Source organism: Schistosoma mansoni (genome assembly GCF_000237925.1).
Source record: "Schistosoma mansoni, WGS project CABG00000000 data, supercontig 0196, strain Puerto Rico, whole genome shotgun sequence".
Lineage (NCBI taxonomy): Eukaryota > Metazoa > Platyhelminthes > Trematoda > Strigeidida > Schistosomatidae > Schistosoma > Schistosoma mansoni.
The window spans coordinates 331,033-352,166 of record NW_017386073.1 but is presented as its reverse complement, the minus strand read 5'-3'; the positions used below and the strand labels follow the sequence as shown (position 1 = coordinate 352,166).

The following is a 21,134-nucleotide window of genomic DNA, read 5'->3' as shown; positions in this document are numbered from 1 at the left end:
TTTGCAGCTTTCTTTCATACCACGACACCATACTCTGACAACCTCTCCGCTTTTTCCAACCAGTTCCAGCTTCGTCAAATAGTGAACGACGTGGGGTTCTCTGGGACGATATTCGTAAAACATATCCAAGCCACCGAAGTCGATGTTTTGAGATGGTGACACCAATTGAATTGTCGTCGCTGTGCCCAAACACACGATGCCGAACCTCTGCATTACTAACATGGTGTTGCCACTGGATATCAGCTACCCTTCGGAGACAACGATTATCGAACACAGAGAGTCGTCTAACATCCTCAACTCAGTGAGGCCAGGTTTCACAAACATACCCAGGGTGGGTGCAGGATTAGGGTCCTACCAGTCTTGTGAAAGTACTTTGCACTTCGAAGTCGCAAAGCATATACCATACCTATGGACACTAATTGTCAACTGATTAAGTGCAGATTGTATGGCTTGAGTATTATCGCACAGTATAACAATATCATCCGCATACTCAAGGTCGAGAAGTCTTTCTCCAGGCAACAGATTCACACCATCATTACCTGCATCCATCAGAGCTGTTTCCAGAATGTCATCGATGGCAAAGTTGAAGAGGAATAGTGAGATTGGGCAACCCTGCCTAACCCCACTGCTTGAATGGAACAATGGAGAAAGGTGGTTGTATGTCTGACTCTACCTGAGGTGTTTGCATATAGGGCTTTTAAGATGTTAATAAACTTCTCAAACACACCCTTCTTCAATAACCGATCGCAGAGAACAGTCCTGTCCAAGGAAACGAAGGCAGCCCTGATGTCAAGAAACACTACGAATTCTGGCCTGCGATAAGTATGACGGTGTTCAAACATTTAGCGGAGAGTGAAGATGTGATCAATACATCCCCGACCAGAACAAAAACCAGCCTGCTCCTCACGAGTCAATCTTTCTTGGGTTTTCAACAATCTACGGAAATCAATAGTTTAGACGCAATCGGAAGTAGACTTTTCCCCCAGATAGTTGTTACAGAGATGACGTGAACCCTTTTTAAAGACAGGGACAATTATCGACTCATTTCACGGTGTTCAAACACTCGCTAACTCCCAAACCCTTGTAAACAACACAGTCAGCTCCCTAACCGGAAAGTAACCGCCATCTTTCAACAGGGTGAGAGGCAAGTCATCTGGGCCTAATGATTTGTAGCGTTTCAAGAGTTGGAGATCCTTGCGGACTTCCACCTCATTTGGTGGGTCAGTCGTCACAGGCCATGAGGGGGAAGGACAGTTTGATCGATGTTCTCGGGACAGCAGACCATTCGGACTGCCCTTCGAAGGACTCTGCCTATCGTCCAAGACGTCGACAAATGTTGATGATTGACATTACTTCATCTTCACAGATTGTTTCACTCACACCAAACTCCTTGCTGCCAGTGGCTCAAATGAGTTGAAAGAGCCTCCTGCAGTTACCAGATGCAGCTGCTGCCCCCAACTCTCTGGCACACTCCGACCACCAAACTTCTCGGTTCTCACGCAAGCTTTGCCCAATTTCACTACGCAACAGTCGTCGTTTGTAGTCAAACTCACGATTACCCAGAGTAGATCAACGGGCTCCAATGAGTTGTAAGAAACCTGAAAATATCCAGTGTTCATAAGCGGGACGTTTCGCGAAGCCTCAAGCGACTTTACTCGCCATTTTCATGGCGTCGTTCAATTGCAACCAATGCTCTCATCTGTACTCTTTGGTGGGATGTTAGCCAGCCTTGAACCTAGCTCGGTTTTACATTTAGTTGTAACAGAAGCTGCAACCAATTTACTGACATCGATCTGTTCAGGACGGTGAATTTGTTGGCCACTGAAAAGTAAGGTAAGATTAGTGCAAACAAGGGCATGATCGGAGTTCAGATAGGCACTCCAAAAGGAGCGACAGTCTTGTACACAGCCACGCCAGCGGTAGCTGATCGCGATGTGACCAATCTGAGTTCAGGCTTGAGATGCAGAGGGAGAGCGCCGAACGGCACATCGGCGATGACTGTGCCGGAAGTTAGTGACAGCCAGAAACAGGTTGTAGTCTGTGCACAGTTGCCATAGACAGTCCCCGTTATCTGTCCTGCGACCAACAAGTCCCCATCAGCCACCTAAATGACTCTCTTCTGTGCCTAGACGCCCGACCTCAGCATTCAAATCTCCAGCTAGTACTACAATATCTGTCGAACGCACTTTCTGCGGAAAAACTGTTAACTGATGGTCGAACTCATCCTTGATCGCATCCTAGCTGCAATCTGTTGGAGCATAGAGGGAGATGACGAAAAGACATCGCTTCTCACACCTATTTCTTCTCACTTTGATGGAGCTTTCTAACCTAACCGCACGACCGATTAATTAGTGTTGCCTCAGCTCTAGCGCTTTGTGCACACCAACGCCAGCAAAACCAGATGAAAATGCCACAGGGTCCCCGGATAAACGCACGTAAAACAAGCTTTTCAAAGCGACAGATGGAGAGCGAATTTGTAGTACTTCACTAGTCTTGAATACGGGTCTCTGATAGACAACAGACGTCGATATTAAGACTTTCTAAAAACATAGCCAACCCTATCTGTTGTCCTATCCGCACTTGTGTGTGAACGTTGAAGGAAGCCAGTTTGAATGGCATACGTGGTTTCAGAAAGACTGTTTCAGTATTCGTATTCGGTGGTAGCATTCAACTTTCGACCAGTCAGTGACTCAAGATCGTTTAGATAGAGCAGAGTTTCCACCATAGGCAAGCTGCTGTATAAGTTGGAAAATAAGAATACACAAAAATGAGAGTAGTTAAGTGATGTAGCATATAAAAAAAATGAATGTTACCAAATGGATGCGAATTGTTCGAATTTTAATTGAAGCTAGAATAGTATTTTCAGTAATTATCATCACCTCATTTTATTTGTGTGCGGGCCGTGGTAGTGCTCAGACCAAAGCAAGTGGTTTACTTAGGGGGCTACACCCGGAGCCTTTGACCCGAAGGTCTAATCCACAAGGCAGTGGAGCAGCGTAAGGAGATGCAGTCCCGTGGGAGCAGGTGACCATCGATTGATTCATACGCCATTTGTTCCCTCAGGATCCTGGAGCCCATGTGCACCACTGGTTTGGAATCAGGGTTTTCCAACTCTCCTGGATGGACTCTCCGTGTCCGTCAACCCGGTTGAAGCTCCGGACATCTGCTTTTCGTTCTCTCAATTTCGTAAACAACACCCCCGCCACGAGAAGGCAGTGAGTAGAACCTCCCTGACAGTGGTTGTACGCATGTGGCCATGTGAGAGCATTTCGAGAGGGAGAGCTCACTCTCCTCACTCTCAGCCGTTCTAGGGCGTTTGGCGGCAAGGTTGCTACGGAGGAGGGATTCGAACCCACTCCTGTCTTTAACCAGAGCCTTGGACCACTCTGCCACTCCACCCATCGTCTACAACACCCATTGGCTGGTCAAAATAAATATCTTATTTCTTTATAGGAGATCCGTTTTGATCTAATGTCGCATCAGTGATTTTTTTTTTGCAACAGGAGATGATTCGTATTATAATCTGATCAAGTTTGTCAGCTTTCTTAAGATTGGAAAATTTACCACGTTAATCAGTACAAATAAGCCAAAAACACAAGCCTACAGAATCTAATCGTATGCATCAAATCAGCGAAACAAAAACTAAATCTTATCTTAGTATCTTAGCTTAAGTCCAAGGATATGAATGAAAAAAAGACAAATCTGAGTCCATTTGGTGCACTCATTTTTTCAGCTACCACAGATTACCTATCCCTAATAGGCCTACCTCACTTTTCATTGGAATGGGTAAAACTCAGAAATTTATGGAAACACTAATGCCTGTTTGTCTAGTCGACTCATTGAAGAAAACAGATCTTTTAAAGTGAACTAAGGTCTTTAGTTAGGGTTTTGGCTAATGGCCTATCTTAAATTGACTTGTGATTCGAAATATGAAAATGATAAACTAGTCAATCTCATGATAGAGGGAAATAAAATAATATTATATACATCAATCTGATGAATGATCACTGATTAACATTGAATGAAATCAATCGTCAGGTTTCAACACGTGTTATATCCTAGTGAAGATTAAATTACGGGTAACTTCTGGGATCTATTGATGGACTAATATTATATATATTCCTATTGTATAACTGGTCAGTAACTAGATTATGTATATCTATATTCCTACTGTTATAAGCTTCATTTTGATCTACAGATTATTTTATACAATTTACTGCTCCTAAATTATACTCAGTTTATTGATTACTGTCTCCCGCGTTCACAGTCACTTTTTGGCTTGATCTCTTGCAAATGTTATTTTCTATTTTATGGTGTGATGCGGTCTGTCTGTCTGTCTGGTATGTAAACCAAGTATGCCTGAGACAAATTATTCACATAGCAGAAGCTGCTATTGGTTTTATGGACTTAATAGACTGGTCTAGGAGGGAAGCACGACCGATAAGGACTCTAGACTGCACTCACGGGTTTCGTGTGTCATTGGTCCGATCGATAAATCACTGCTCTCTAATTGGCGGTATTATCACGTTATACATTGACAGGGCATCCACGCAGAAGTTAACACCGTTGACTCCAATCGTCACGGCTTCTCACTAGGACTCTGAAGATTTCCTCTCGAAGCTAGTAACTAGAGTGCATATAATAATTATCACTATGGGGATTGTAGAAATTTTATAATTGTGTTGAGATCACAAAGTGATCTAAATTAGCTAATAACTGCTAGAAATTGAGCGTCAAGTAAACAGAAGACATCAGACGTATATAATTTAACTAAAATTCTCGCAATAATTAAAATCCGTTCTCAAAGTTTTGTATGACAACTTGATCAAACCTTTCTCAGGTAAATAATCGAAATTTCAAAACAATGTTTTCAAAATATAATTTTTACATCAAGTATAATCTACTCAATGTTCAATTGAAGTGAAACTTTGCTAAGAAGAAATCAGCTAAAACTGAACCTATAGGTGAGCCAACAGATATTATATCAGTTGAAGTCGAATTGGCTGTCCAGCGTACACAAATAAAAGTAATTCCTTCAGACTCTCCTCAAGAAAACCAATGTTGATTTGTTTTTCTGATATTTAATTACATACAAACTCGACTGTCTCGACTGATGGTTCATTGAAAAAAGATATTATATAAAGTTAAATCATGTTTTTGAGTAAACGAACAACTCCCGTTTTGGAAGTGAAGCCGAAAATGTTTTGATACTTTTTTTTTACCAGTGATTTGTGCACAGGCTCTAAAAATTAGACTAGCCACATTGTAATTAAGTGACATGGAGAACTGTATATATCTAAAAACTGGACGATTTACTTTGAATTTTCTGGTCAAAATTAGTAGTAATACTGATTTGTTTTATAAGCAAAGATGGGTTGTGGCCAACAGCGGAATCTAGGAAGCGCGTTTCGTCCTATTGGGGACTCGTCAGCTGGATGTGCTAAGTATCAAAAAGGTGAAATATCCCACTGATAAGTTTATTAAATACGTTCCTAATATCAGTTCATCTTTAGTACTCCTTTTGAGGCTATTTTATTGAAATTTGGTTATCTCGAGGCCATCTGAAGTTGCATAGTTCTCTCAGTGATGGAATAGTAAATAAACTAATGTATTCTGTAGGGAACCTATATTATTATATTAACCATGATTCATGAATTGAAATCCCTACATAATGCTGTTGTATTAAAAGTTATTTGTTCCCTAAATATCACACCAGTAACCTATTTTTTATTATATATCAGAATATATTTACTTAGAAATATATAACAAAGTATTTTTTTGTAAATATTGTAGATGCACGCTTATCACAATCATTACATTTTATAAAATATTACTTTTTATAATTCTATTTAATTGTTCACAATCATTACTATTTTGCCTTTTGAAAATAATAATAATTACTGAATACACTTTCTCAAATACATAAATTTCCTGTGATTTATTTCTTTTTTCTCGTCATATCAATTTTCTATTCTTATAGGAAGATTGCGATGTTGAATGGAAATTTGCAAGAACTCAATTATGGTTAAATTATATTGATAATGGTAGTACGTTACCAGTCCCATTTAATGTGATACCAACTCCTCACAGTGTTGCAAATGCAATGAAATTTATGCGTAATATTTTTAAAGATGAAGTTGGATTTGTCAGTGGAAATATACGAAGTACAGATTTTGTCAAAGTAAGTAACACCAAATGTATGGTAATTTTTTCAGAAGTTCTAGAAAATAATAGCTGGTATTCCCTCTCTAAATTCTACTCCTCTGTACCGAAAAAACTACCACTGAGGTATTTTATATTTCCAACTGGTTTTCCGACATTTTTTAAGTTGTGCAAATTGAAAATTACCGGATGATAATTTTAAAGTAAATTTTTCTTTGCCAAGTTTATTCATATAATCATCATACATAACAGTTACTGGTATTGGAAACTGACACAAGTATTTGTGATTGGTTAAAATAATTTGTGTACAGCAGAGATACTGAATTATTTGAACTTGAACTACACACAGTGACCAATTATTGTGGAATCTAATAAATTGTTATGTATTTATTTGGTAAATTATTCTTTTGTCTGTCAAATAAAGCACTTTCTTCTCTTAAATATTTTCTTATTATCATACCAATTTAAACATACATTGACACTGTTATTTACTTCATTTTTCCTTTCTCTCTCTCTCACTCTAAGCATTCTGTTATAAACGGTAGGATACTTGTTATAACGCTATAGTTTCTTGTTATAACAGTCCTTTCACTTTTTACACGTATGTGGGACGTAATTTACTTTAGACGAACATCTACACTAGATTCCCACCCAGTGTCTGTTCTACAGGACTTCAACACAACTCAGATCAAGAACACGAGATTAGCCTGACTATAAAGTCTATATATTTCCACGCCAAAATCCGACAACAAGGACAGTCAATCAATAACAGTCAGGATAGGGGAATATATAACACATATAACACCTGTCACACTATCCACATGTCTGACTCAGCAAAACAACCATTCATTATCATTCTCACATCACATTCTGTTGCTTTTTTCTTCTGTTCTCTGTTCGTGGTTATTAAAACTTAAGTACCTTAATGTTTATGGAGATGGTTTTTAGTTTTATTTATCCCTCCGTAGTTCCTTTTCAATGGATGTGTGTGAGTACGTGTGACTAGACCTAATTGCCTTAAACACGTTAATTAACACCTCTGCTTCACCTTTTTCATCACTCTCTTACACACATTATATCCTGCAATCACCCACCCACCTACACACACTCATACGTAAATACAAAACTAAAAAACAGTACTAATCTTAGTGACCGCTTCATTTTCTCTCATCTTGTCACTGATTTCATGCACAATATAACTATATTATTATTATCATTATTACCATGAATAGAATTGTGTTTGTTGGCATTCTATCACTGTTATGATAACAATAACATTATAACAACAGTGTGAATAAAGATATTAACGATCTAAACGTAAATATACTAATTTTATGGGCGCAAAACTTAATTACTGAAAGTAAATAACAATATGCAAAGGAAAAGAACACACGTCGTCTTAAATATTGAAACTACGACTACGGCGACGATGTTGCAAATGTATATTGACTGTAAAACTGTTGAAAACAAATAAGTAAACAGATAAATAAATGTAAGAAAATGACAGGTAGATAGCCTTTTTTCTATATACAAAGTCAATATTAGATAAATATACGCTCCGTTTCTTTATCTCAACTTGGAACATTTTACATCTTGATCCTGAAGAGCGGATGAATCTTAATTCCGACATTCTTGATGGTGGAAGCTTTAGAAAAAACAGCACAACTTTTTTTTAATGCTGATAATTATTGGTACCATTATTATTCGACTTAATAAGTGTACACAAATTTCCCATAGAAAAAAAAATACAATATTGTCCTATACTACTTATATCTTCATATCATCGACGTTGTAATGATCATTATTATTTTAAAAATATTAGCGAACATGAGTGAAAATAAAAATAACTAGGTTAGTCTTCTACTATTACTCCCTCCCTCTTCTTTTTCTTGCTTTCTAGAGGAATAGTGTCGTAGATATTAGTAAGTGTTTTTACTTTCCAGTTGTTTATATTCCAGACTCAAACTGATCTATCTCTACTAATATATATACTTAAATTAGATAATCTATTATCTAGTAGGGAATACTATCCACGGTTATACTACTATGAAGTTGTAATACCGACACAAATTAAAGTTAACAGGGCAGGTTTATGGCAGAAATAGATCATTGTTATGCTCTCAATAATATTGTTTGCATGTTACCGTATAGAATATTGGGTCGAATAACTGTTTTCCGTACCCTTACGTCAAAGATTTTATGTTTTAAATTCATAGATACTGATATGAATAAATAAAGGATTAAGGTAGTATGCTTTGTTGAAATCTAGATCCAAAGTTTCCTGTCAACGACCTCGAACCAACTAACGTCACAACATAATGAACTTGGTGCTGAGTTAACCAGACTAGTAACAACATTAAAACTTGTTAAATAGCATTCGACCAACAAGAAAAAGACTAGACAAACATGGTATTAGTCACTACATAATGATCAACCAATTGTAATCCATTGATTAAAAGCTATTGAATGAATTTTTATGTTTGAAACATCTCCTTCATAATAACACTATGTTACGATGACTAAAATAACTTGACCACATAAACAGATAAAAGGTGAAATACGGTAAACACATGTCAGTTTTAGTGACGTTGGGTTCTCTGAAATATATGGTTTAATTAAAGAGCTTTCATCGCCATTCTAGACAACACTCTCAGCAGTAACTTAATGTAGAAGTAACCTTTCTAGTTATTCCCCAACTGTTATATCGATTCATTCTGACAGCCTTGTTCTGTAATACAATACTTTTGGAATAGCTAGATAACTTGATGTTGTCGAGAATGATTACGAAGGGTTTACAATTAAATCACTTGGCTCAGAGAATGGAACTACCAAAGCATCCACTTGAAAGACAAAACTCCCTCTATCATTTTACAACATAACAATCTCACTTTCAAACAAATTAACTTTTCATTACGTATTTAATGTGTCAACAATTTGTAAATTTATATTACTTCGGAAATTATCACTGCTATGGAGTCAGAAAATAACAACCATATTGATTGATATCAATAATTGTGAATGTATAAACTATATTTTTAACTTATAATTTTAGTCGTCATTGATGTAGATATAAGTCATTACAATAACGTCATTAATATATATTCTAAGAAATACCAGTGAGTACTCATCTTGACAATTATCCCTGTACTTAAAAAATATTCTTAAAAGTATTTAACTGAAAAGTTTCCCTAATTAATTATGTAGAACAAAATAACAAATATCGATAATTGACTCATGTTCTCAACTACTGAAATTATTATAATATCCACAAAACCCCTTCTGATATCAAATATCGATAAGATATTTGTCAGTTAACTTATTTATTTTGTGTGAGTGTGTGCATAAACCAGAAAAATTTACTACTGCCTAACATTTATCTTTTATAATCTAGGAATATTTACAATTTATTTTATTCAATGATATTAATTTACCATCATGTTTATGGTGGACCAAACATAATTGAAAGATACATTGATTTTCAATAAGGGATTGTAGAGATTGTTGAATTTCTTTCAAATCCTGAACACATACAAGTTAGATCAATATTGAAAACTTGAAGGCACTGGATGGTCGTTTCGTCCCAGTATAAGAATCCAGAGTCCTACTTAGAAGCTGTCACTAGTGGAGTCCAACAATGTCGGGTGTGAGATAGTTACACACAGAAGACAATGGAAGATGATCGCACAATATCATAGATTGTTTCAAATCAAACATTAACACCTTTTGATGTAAACTCAATAGACTATAAGTCAAGAGTTCGCTCGCGAGACCGAGAGTGCTAGGTCCGACTCCCGCGTGTGGGGTCGTGAGTGTCCACTACTGAGGAGTGTATGCTAGTACGAAATAGCCGCCCAGTAATTCCAGGTTTCCAATGTTGGTCTCACTTAGATCGGCTCATAATTTTAATAAAATTGGTTTGTTCAAACTATTTTACAATAATTGCGACATGATAGTATTTGTAGTTTTATTTTGAAGTGGTTGCAGCCGTTGTTAACATCTATTGGTTATATTTTAACATATTATTATGTTCAAATGGGCACATGTTAACAGGAAAACTCATATCTAGGTTTTGTGTTGGTTGGCACTTTTAATTCAGCCGAACTTGAGATTTTGATGTAACTGTTACTTACAGGTAGTAAGAACCCGGACCATTTAGTTTCGCAGTCTGAGACATTACCACTGAGCTATTCTAGCTGAAATCGACATGCTGTAGGACTTAGATGTTGACATTCAACTAACCACAGAGAAGTGACTAGTTTCATGTTTATATTATCCCTTATTGTTAATCGATTTCTATCTGTTAAGTTGCAATATTATTCAATAACTGCAACCACCTGACACGCGATATGTAGTCACTAAGACTAGTGGACACATTGGATCTTGGTCGACTGAACTCATTTAGCTTTGAAAAGGACGAAAAAACAGACATGACATCAGTCACCTACCAGTGATCAATCGATCATAAATACAGATACTTCGACCGCATAGCTTCACTGAGTTTTTTTTCAGTATCACCGTGGATTGTTCAAACTAGGTAATTCGATCCAAATGGAAGAATATGGACAACCCATTAAATATCAGAGGGAACTTTAATCTGATAAACAAATTGCTCAGTACAATAAATAGATCTGGGTAATTCATTTATTTAGTTGATCTTAACTGGTTAAGTGACTACTCACATAGTCCGAAAATATAGGTCACAGTTGAACTCCAAGTTAGATAATTTAGAAGATGATCATTAAAATGATACCTTACCAGTGAAGTCATATTACCTAAACATTAACAAGATTTCAATTTAGCTTTCTTCCTCATATTTTGTATCACATAGACAAACATAAACAAAGTACGAAGACCTGAATATATAAATATATTTGAGTGAATTGTTGTACAAAGGTTTTTCTAAAGTCAATGAAATACAAATAAAAACATTTAGAAATATTTTAAATCAAAAATTTCCTAACCACTATTATAATGTATTTTTGAAAGCACTTGCAAACCTTACAGTTTAGTAACTTGATGATGAAAAAATCCCTGAATTTATTTACGAACATCAAACTTTGATGACAGTAAGAACAGAGGTTTACTTTACTTAACAGTCTACCACAAATAAAACAATATTGATTAACGTTCACTGATCAATAAAATATTAGTCATATCTGTCATTTGGTGATATATATATATATATAATTATAAAGCTTGTGATTTATAGAGTGGGGATTACGTAAACAAATCACTTCATTACATTATGCCAAAATAATGAAAGCTATCAAAAAACAATTGAGAAAAAAAATGTACCCGTGTATTTGTTTTGTGTATTAGGTATAAATTATTTCTAGTTTTCTATTAAATCAGAAGAATTTGTGGAACAGTTAAATTGAGTGTGTTTATGTATATGTGTATGAATGAATGGGTAACGATGGGAAACAGCGGAAAAGTTAGAAAGACTTCCTGTTACTGAATCTCAAGCATATGGTGATTACATTTTTCTTTCTCAATAATTTAATGACAGACTAACAATCAATAAGATATGATTGTTCTTCTTAAAAGAATCTAATCAGATAGAATACAAAAAGCAACTCATCCAATACACAGTTTATTCAACGACAAAAAAATATATGTAAATAATCGTACTACTTTTCATTGGGAAAGCGATATAATTCAAATGATTGTGTGAACATACAGAAGGAGGAGTAATCGAGCAATCCAATCACGGGTTATGGAGCATGTGCCAGGTTGGCATCAAAGCCAATTCATGTCAAATGTTCCGATCAACGTGGAAAGTAGAAAACTATGTTCATCGATAGCAAAACACATAATTGATATCAATACAGCTTCCAAAACGTTGTGTAGAAATTGTCAAGGACCAATCCTCAGGTTTGTAGGAGTCTTGGCTGTTCTTAAAGTTAACCCCCCTTTATGTTTCCAAAAAAATTATGTCGTAACCTTGAACTTATCCCGGTAATCCTTAAGTTGTTTTATGCCCTAGGGTAATGTGATTATTTCCTATTCTTTCTATACGATGTTAGTTTCTTTCCTCGTTTATTACTTTGTTTACTTGAACCTTCATTTAATTGACCTTTATTAATTTTCATATAGAATGCCCTGACAAGTATATGTGTCACCAGTTTGTTCTAAATGCGTAACGCAAATAAATCACATTTTTTTTATCAACTCCGTCTTTTCATTGCTCTGTCGAAATGTAATTTCGTTTAGACTTATAAAAACTTGCACATATATATGGATTCCTTTAAGTTGTCACACTGCGTCAATACAATTATCAGAGTAGTAAAAGTAGTGGCGGTACTGGTGGTAGTTGGAAACGTCACACACAAACAATATGATTCGAGAAGAATAAATCAATTCGCAGAATAAATTGTTATTAATGGAATCATTTTAAAACTCGATATCTGAGAGAAGATAAAAAAAAGTTTAACCATGGTAAATGATTGTAAAATTAATTTCGTCCATAGATCACATGTAAGACAGTGGTGGAAAATATATAATAACAAGAAAAACAAGCAAAAAAATAACAAGTTTTTCATATTTTTAACTCGTAAACAGTACACTGTGACTAATAACACACATTTTATACCCAATTGTTGTAGTGATTACATATATGTTTCCTAACTAGAAGAGATAAGGTAAAACAATAAAACTGGAGTCTTTTTCCATAAAAATTAATAATGTGAATATTGCTAAGTTTAATGACCACAGAGGTAGAAGTCGTATTGTTGTAACAAAAATATATCTCATTACTTATGGCCGCTAAACTCTGACGATAATGTTAATGATGACGCTGTCAGAAAGGACAGAAAAAATGACAAGTGTTTTTAAATATTACATTGATTCGATTTTCAATAAAGCTTGAATATGATTGTAGGTCAACAAATTAGTTTATTTTATCCTATATCATTGTACGTAGGTATGCTTGATTCATAGTGCGAGTTTGAGTTATCATGTTGTTAATACTAGAGATTGAATTATAATCATTTTTTCTTGGTATATGTGTATCCTGTGCAGATGGCCTCGACATAGCCATTAGATCATAAGTTGTTTAGAAAACGTCGAGGTAATCTTCAGAAGATCAACATATTTCAACAGAGACTGATCAAAATTTAGTCCCCAATATCGATAACGGAATAACTCAAACACTTACTTATATCAATGTGAACAACATGTTCGTTGAACAATTTAATGACCAAAACACTCACTAACTCCGTGGATAACACGTTAATGTTTGAAGTAAAGGTGTTACATTGGAGTCTGAGAGTGAATATCGACACTGGGATATGGATGATACATCTAGCTGATGAGTTCCAAAACGGATAAGACGCTTTTCCATCTACCTTACATAAATTTCTTATTTTAGATATTAGAGACTGGTCATTTTGTTGACTACTTATTCCATTTATTTCTTCAACTGACTAGCAAGAGTTCATTGATTTTGGGTGAACTACCGTTATTCATCATAACTTCAACTCGGACAATTAATAGCCCAAATATCATGAATACACAGTATTTCTTCTCTATATTTTAGTGACAAATGGATCAATTAGAAAACTACATTTTAGTTGGTAATCACTGCATAAATTACTGAAAATAACATCAGTTTCTCGAATAATGTTTAGAAAACAAAAAATAAACAGGTTTTTCCTTGTTCGTCAACATCTACCATCTCATTTATTTCGTGATAACAAAAAAAATCTAACTGAATAGCACACGTTCACAAATGCATACATAATTTGTTTCTCTTATATACATATGCCAGTATAGAAAATTTATAATTAATTACCCGTCAGGTTCTCATATCTGAGTTACCACTTATGCAGATTTTGTCTTCAAATAATCACGTCCAAGCTTCTCCATTTATTCTGTTGTCGTTTTTTTGGTTCATTTTGATGATCCGGAAGTAAAAAATGCTAACCGTTAAAATGTTTAAAACAATTTGATATGACTGGAAAGTGAATACAAACTTATACAAGATGTTTTTGTGCTTCTATATTTTGAGAAGTATAATATGGAAAAGAAAGTTTTGTCTTGGCTTTTTTAATGGTTATTCATTTTTCTATAATGAGATAATTTGCTACTCATCGGATTTTAAAATTTTGACCAATTAGTTTCACTTAAAGCAATCTTCTATTTTTGATGGCAACGGTGTGAAAACTTTAAAGCTGCCTTTCAAGTTAATCGATATTCACCAGTTATTCTAATAGAATGAATGTTCTCTATCAAAGATAAGATTGTGAGTCTGCAAGTGTCACATTTTGTAAAGCAAATACTGAATTGCTCTGACCACTACTGATCTATTTTATGGTCGAGATGTGATATGTAGAGCAAAAAATAAACCTTAGATCTATTGGTTGGTAAATAACTTACGAAATCTGAACACAACTACCATTTACATTTTCAATGGATTAAAATCACATTTTATTCTAAGTAATTCGTGTACGAGTATATCATTTTATTATATAAAACAACTTATTTTGCTGGTTGGTTATACCGTCTTCGAGTATACGTTCATTATAGGCTAATTTCATTTACTCGAATTTGTAAATAATTATTACTCAGTCACAATAAAGTCAAATAATTGGTTATAAATATCCCACAATTCATATAATCCAATGTCGGATATAATACGATTCTTAAACCAATTAGTCATTGAATGGAATCTAATATTGCGTAATGCGGTTTCTTATATTGTATGTATTCTTATAATTAAATGATCATACAGCTTCATTAAACACTAGGTTATACCGCCATATATTCAACAATATAACACGAAACAAAGCACGTTGATGTATATGTCTGTTTCTTTAGAATAAATAAATTTTTATTATATTTCAAAATAATGAAAATAAAAGGTTTTATTTAGTTTATTTTTTTCTATGACATTGCAAGCTAAATATCACTTTGTAGATTATAAATTTCTTACTGTGACCATTGTGTTTACGATCCATGAATTTATTTTCCAGCTTTGGGCGGTCGTTTCGTCCCAGTATAAGAATCCAGAGTCCTACTTAGAAGCTGTCACTAGTGGAGTCCAACAATGTCGGGTGTGAGATAGTTACACACAGAAGACAATGGAAGATGATCGCACAATATCATAGATTGTTTCAAATCAAACATTAACACCTTTTGATGTAAACTCAATAGACTATAAGTCAAGAGTTCGCTCGCGAGACCGAGAGTGCTAGGTCCGACTCCCGCGTGTGGGGTCGTGAGTGTCCACTACTGAGGAGTGTATGCTAGTACGAAATAGCCGCCCAGTAATTCCAGGTTTCCAATGTTGGTCTCACTTAGATCGGCTCATAATTTCAATGAGATCCAGGAAAATTTCAGTGTTGTACCATTGAATCGCATCTCAATAGTACTAACGCCTGAGGAGCTTTTCGAAATCTCAAGGTTATAGGTTTGATCACTGATTGGGTCTTAATTCCTCGTTCTTGAGGATGAAATAGATGTTCAATTTTTCCCGGTTTTCACTGGTACTACAAATATGGTAAATCTGTTATCCACAAATTCTAGAATTTATGAAACAATCTAAGGAGGAATAATCAACTTATAAATTTGAAAATAATTTTCATCAGTCTAGTTATAGTCTTACCCTACTATTGAATCTGCTAGTACCAGTGTTCACTCATAAATTTGTCACGGGCGATTGAAGTTAGGACATCAAAATGTTATGGTAAGTACGTCAACTTTCGACAAATAGGATAGAGTTAAATAATGCATATTTTTGACTTTAACCAATCGGCAATATAACATGACGATCATCAACCTGTGTCAGTTGTGATGAATATCAGCTCGATGGTTTGAAAGTATCATAATTGTTTGGAACCTTAAGGCTTTTGAGCTTTATTACTGATACTTCGGAATAAAAATGAAGCAATTGTTCAATGACCTTTGATTTTCCAACCTTATATCCCCAAATTATTAATTAATCAAATGATGACACTTATTCAACACGTTTTATTCGTTCAATGGTTTATTTACATACATATTTTGAAGATGTATTTTATACTAGTCAAAAATATTACTAATTCATTTCAGTATTTGTTTCTATAACACTATTTTTCACTATGTTCATTCTGTTTAATCTTCCTTCGACTATATGGCATATATCAAACAAAACTATGGTACGAAATTTTCCAACCAAAAAATTAGGTGAGAAGAGATAAAGTTGTGAAAGACAAAGATTTAACTATTCAGGAAACATCACATTCAGATATTATGCAGCGACTTGTTCGACGTTATTTATTCAAAATGGAAAGAGAAAATGATGATAAAGGTTAGTTTTGCGCCATGTGATTATTATTGATTTATATGAAGAGGTTTTGTAGAAATGTGTTGAATTTGTAGGCACTATTCACTGTAAAATAATCTCATTTGGTTTATCATTAAATACCAGTAAACAATGAACAGCTATTCCGGCCTGGTATGGAGCTCAAGTGGTGAGAGGCTGTGAATGATGGCGTTCAGACCATTCGGAAGCAAATGGATTATCGAAAACGGCATTGGATGATCTCTACGCCATATCTCGAATCGTTTGATGTTTAAATTGTACCTTGAGTTGGTGACTCAACAGCCCAGTGTGACTAACGAGGGTTCTGAGTTCGATTTCTGAATGGAGTGAGTGTACACTGGTGTGAGATCCCATTGCTAAAAAGAAGTAGTTGTTCAGTGCCCTCTGGTTTTGGGAAGTACGGCTAAACGGGATCAGTCTGTGATGAATACTACCTACAAATCATAATATACATTTTTGAGTTGATATTTCAAACGACGAGATTTTAATTTTACTGTAATGAACATAATATTTTCGAAAGTAATCAGTGATAATGAATCAGCAACAAACAGAAATTTCATGGTGCTTTTGAGCTCCTCAACAGTGTATACTGTCTTAGAAATAGTTAAGCTCAAAACCTTCCTTTTTTTAGGAAATAACTGTAATATCCCACAAATGAGTTAAGATTGGAGAAGTATCATTTCTCACTGGATCAAAATATTGATATAGCACAATGCCCATTGAATATCGATGACAGAAATCGATGTACTTTTAATTCTAAAAGACAAAGGTCTCGCTGGAGCTTCAATAAATTTATTTATTCATTATTTAGAAATGCAAAACATCGAAAATTCATTGTTCTATTCTCAATTAACTCTACAACAATAACAGTAGACACTATTCAATCTTTTTTAAATATGACATTTTAGAATAATTACTGATTGGTACTAGTGGAATGTAATTAGAACTTAGTAATATACATCGAATTACTTCGTTATATCCCCATAAATTACACGTTTTTCGATAGAAATAAAGACGTTTTGAAACTGATCACACTATAAATTCATGAAAATCGTATTATTTTTCCGTTTATTAACTTTATTTTGATTGTCATATGGCAGTGACACTGTTCTACAATGACGTTAGAGTAAAAAAGACAATGAAAGTTTCGCCATTGAATCAAATTATATCCCCTGAGCTGTAAACCTTCAATATTATTCCACTATCTTTTTTAAATTGACTGTAGCAATAAACAATAAAAATACTCATAGTTGAAAGCGTGAGTCAATTGAAGCTAGACCACCAAGAAAAACCTGGAAGCACTGGACGGCCGTTTCGTCCTATTGTAGGACTCCTCAGCAGTGCGCATCCACGACCTCGCCTCACGAGATTCGAACCCAGGACCTACCAGTCTCGCACCAGAGCACTTAACCGATAGACCACTGAGCCAGCATCCGATGGTGTTTATATCTAACTTCAACCAAATTCAATTGGCTCACGCTTTCAACTAAGAAAATACTAAATCTCCACAAAACCCCTTCTGAAGAAAAATACTGTTTTCCACAACATATTAATGTAATGAGTTAATACGACTAAGATTATACTTCCTTCTAAATTGATACTTAATCGATAATACTACACTTTGACTGAGATCACGTTGTACAGAATAGACGATTCGTCACCAAATACACGAAACCCGAGCATAGACTAGACAACACATCACCCAACACATTCATGGGCAGTCTAAACTCATTGAGTTTCGGAGAAGAAATCAATTTTAGAGAAGAAATCACATGATAAGTAGCTAGTAGGCTGAATGTTTGTCTGTCTATGATCGGCGGCTATGTAACTCCTACTAACCACATATGACTACTTTCATCCAATCTTAAGAAAAAATCTGAACATATTTATAGTGGTAGCGTCAACTGCCAAAGAGATAATCATTGCTGATATTCGTTAGAAAATAGCACCGAGTGATGATCAACCAATTAAATATGATCACATTATTTAAAACAATAAGCTGGTAGATAAACAGACATATTAATTGAGATATCTTTCATAAAAATTAGCTACTAAACCATAACAAATCTCGTATACTTTGTTTTGTAGTTAAGTATTTATAGACAATAGATGGGTGAAGTCTACAGTGCTTTACTTTTTTATTAATTAGTACCTTTTGTTGTATGCACAATAATATTGATAATACTTATCTCCCTTCAGAGAATTAAAGGTTTAGTTCACACAGCGTCGCAGTCATATGTAGTTACTACAGTATTATTCAGAGTTACCACAACATATCTCTTTTAAAAATTACCTTATTTACAATAATAGTAAAAAATAATCAACACTATTTCGTTAACACCTTAAACTAGATATCTTGATGTTGATTATCACATGTTAGTTAGTTGCAATTTAAATAACTCAATGATAACATTTCTGTCTGTAATCCTGAGTGATGTATAGCAAATTTTTGCAAGAGCATCAATTTACTGAAGTGTATAATTTCACCCTGCTAAGTAGAAATAACTCACACAAAGTGTAACGTTCAAATGTTAAAAAAAATACTACACTAATATAAAATATAATCAGCAAACTATGTTAGTGATTTATTTAAAAGATTGTATGTATGTAAATACTGAGAGATAAGAACACTATTTAGTCGAATTAACAAGCAGACAAAATGGGAAGGCTAAATACATAAAAAGGAGAAACGTTTAGAAAACTGAACTGTATATCACCTTCCCGGTATCACCACCACTCCAAAACCTCAAACTTTTCACTTCAACGCGTACTTTTACAACTTATAAATTTCTTCTGTTTTTTCTAGTTGAAATATTTCCTCATATATATTTAGTAATTTCATTTATTGAGACACTTGAATAAAGATATTTATACAAATAAAAGAAAATACATAAATGATTTATTTACTATTAGTAATATTAATAGAATTATTAAAATTTAATGCCACCTACTCATAAAATATCTTCACTGACGTGAAGATCTATTATTATATCTACTACTCTCATTTTTATTAGTAGTAAAATTATGTACTTAATACATTTTTAAGTTTTTATGACTATACGCTGCGTTAACTGTTGGTGATAATGATGGTGGAAATAATAATAATAATAATAATAATAATAATAATAATGGTGATAATAATAATAACAAGAAGAAGAAAAAGAATAAGAAATCTCGATTATTTACTTTCATAATATTTCATAATGAATAAAATCTTACGGTATAGTATTTGCTTTGCGTTAATTTTTCATAGTTAAATATTGTTATCCTCTTAAAAGGATATTAGACATTTTAATGCATAATATGCTTCATCACGAATAAAACAGTCTCATCTTTTCTAGGGATGGATTTTACTTTCGTATGTATACAACTCAAATCCTTGATACTAACTTCCTAGATGCTCCTGACATTTTTCGAATCCTCCTAAACTTGAGCTTCAAAGGGTAGAAAAATGAACGAAGTATGGATAAAAGCTCATACATTCATTGTAAAACAAGGCTTTTTCATGATGAGGTAATGAAATTGTAGTGAAAGAGAACAAAAGTGGCTACAAACGAATGTATTTTAATAAGGAATTACAGAATTCCTCAGAACAATCTGAGAAGCATACAGTTACTTCTTTATTGGCAAAATGTCAATCACTTGTCTAAGACTTGAATGTTTCTTCGTTTACACGCCAATCATTCTCAATTCTCATCCTCATTCTTTTTTCTTTCTATCTTCTTAACCCTCTGACATCAGGCATTTCACTTTCGATTCATAATATATATTATTCATATTCGTTGACATCAGTGGACGCCTATCATCGCTGATGTTTGATGATTTATACGTTAAATTATGGATCAAGCATGAATTTAGAATAGTCAGTAGATCACTTGATTTGATTCCTTAATTGTTATTAGGATTATGAATAAGAATAACTGGTGGTATACACTACAAAATTGATTATTCATAATAATCCACTTAATAATTACTGAATATTTATAGATGGAAATTTTTAATTTTCTCATCTAATTACTAACATCCGGTTAAGTAGTATCTGATTGTATGCCAACGACATTCGTTTCAATGGACTCACCTAGCTGAAAGCGCTCGTTTATGCATCCGCACTGTTTTGATCACTGCTTTTCATTAGAACTCTGAGAATAACTGCGGCACACAATGTTACTCACTATTAGGGCACATCATGATTGATATTCTATCTGTTTTCTTTCTTTTCAAAAGGTAATAAATTTTCATACTCGCAATTTAATTCATTCATCAATGAAGAGTACAAATTGTCACGGATGGGAACAGGTATGTATATTCATGAACTGATTGCTTGTATAATGATCATATTTTTAGGCTAAGTAATAATGTATTGTCAATCAGCATGTAGATTTCAATATGTTCTTGTTAAACAATGGAATATTTTGTGAATTATCACGAACAAATAATAACCAATCACTGGAATAGATGTGAGAGAGAGAGAGTAAGTTCTCAACCAATTTTTACATTTCTATGGATGTTAGTGGATTCAGTTGGTCATTGATCACTGCTTATAAGTGTGAACAGAATGTGACTGGTTATATGATGCCTTTCCACAGCATCATACAATGAAGCATTCAAAATTAGGTTTGTGATTGACAGTTGAAGTAGTATCATTTATAGAATATAAAACATTTCATCT

At 34.2% G+C, this 21,134-nt stretch overlaps 1 protein-coding gene and 1 non-coding gene across 2 annotated transcripts in view; one reads left to right on the top strand and one right to left on the bottom strand.

Annotated features, from left to right (window-relative positions):
* Smp_169150 (transient receptor potential channel,putative) overlaps positions 1 to 21,134 on the top strand; it is a gene marked incomplete at both ends in the record, with an annotated part of 100,970 nt that overhangs the window by 58,238 nt on the left and 21,598 nt on the right. The window contains 2 exons of the mRNA XM_018793843.1: positions 5,981 to 6,181; positions 16,327 to 16,450. Of these exons, the coding sequence (XP_018647121.1) occupies positions 5,981 to 6,181; positions 16,327 to 16,450 (325 nt within the window). The remainder of the gene's footprint in view (positions 1 to 5,980; positions 6,182 to 16,326; positions 16,451 to 21,134) is intronic.
* Positions 3,332 to 3,398, bottom strand: Smp_tRNA_01126_Pseudo_???.1.1. The gene has a single exon. It is a non-coding gene (tRNA).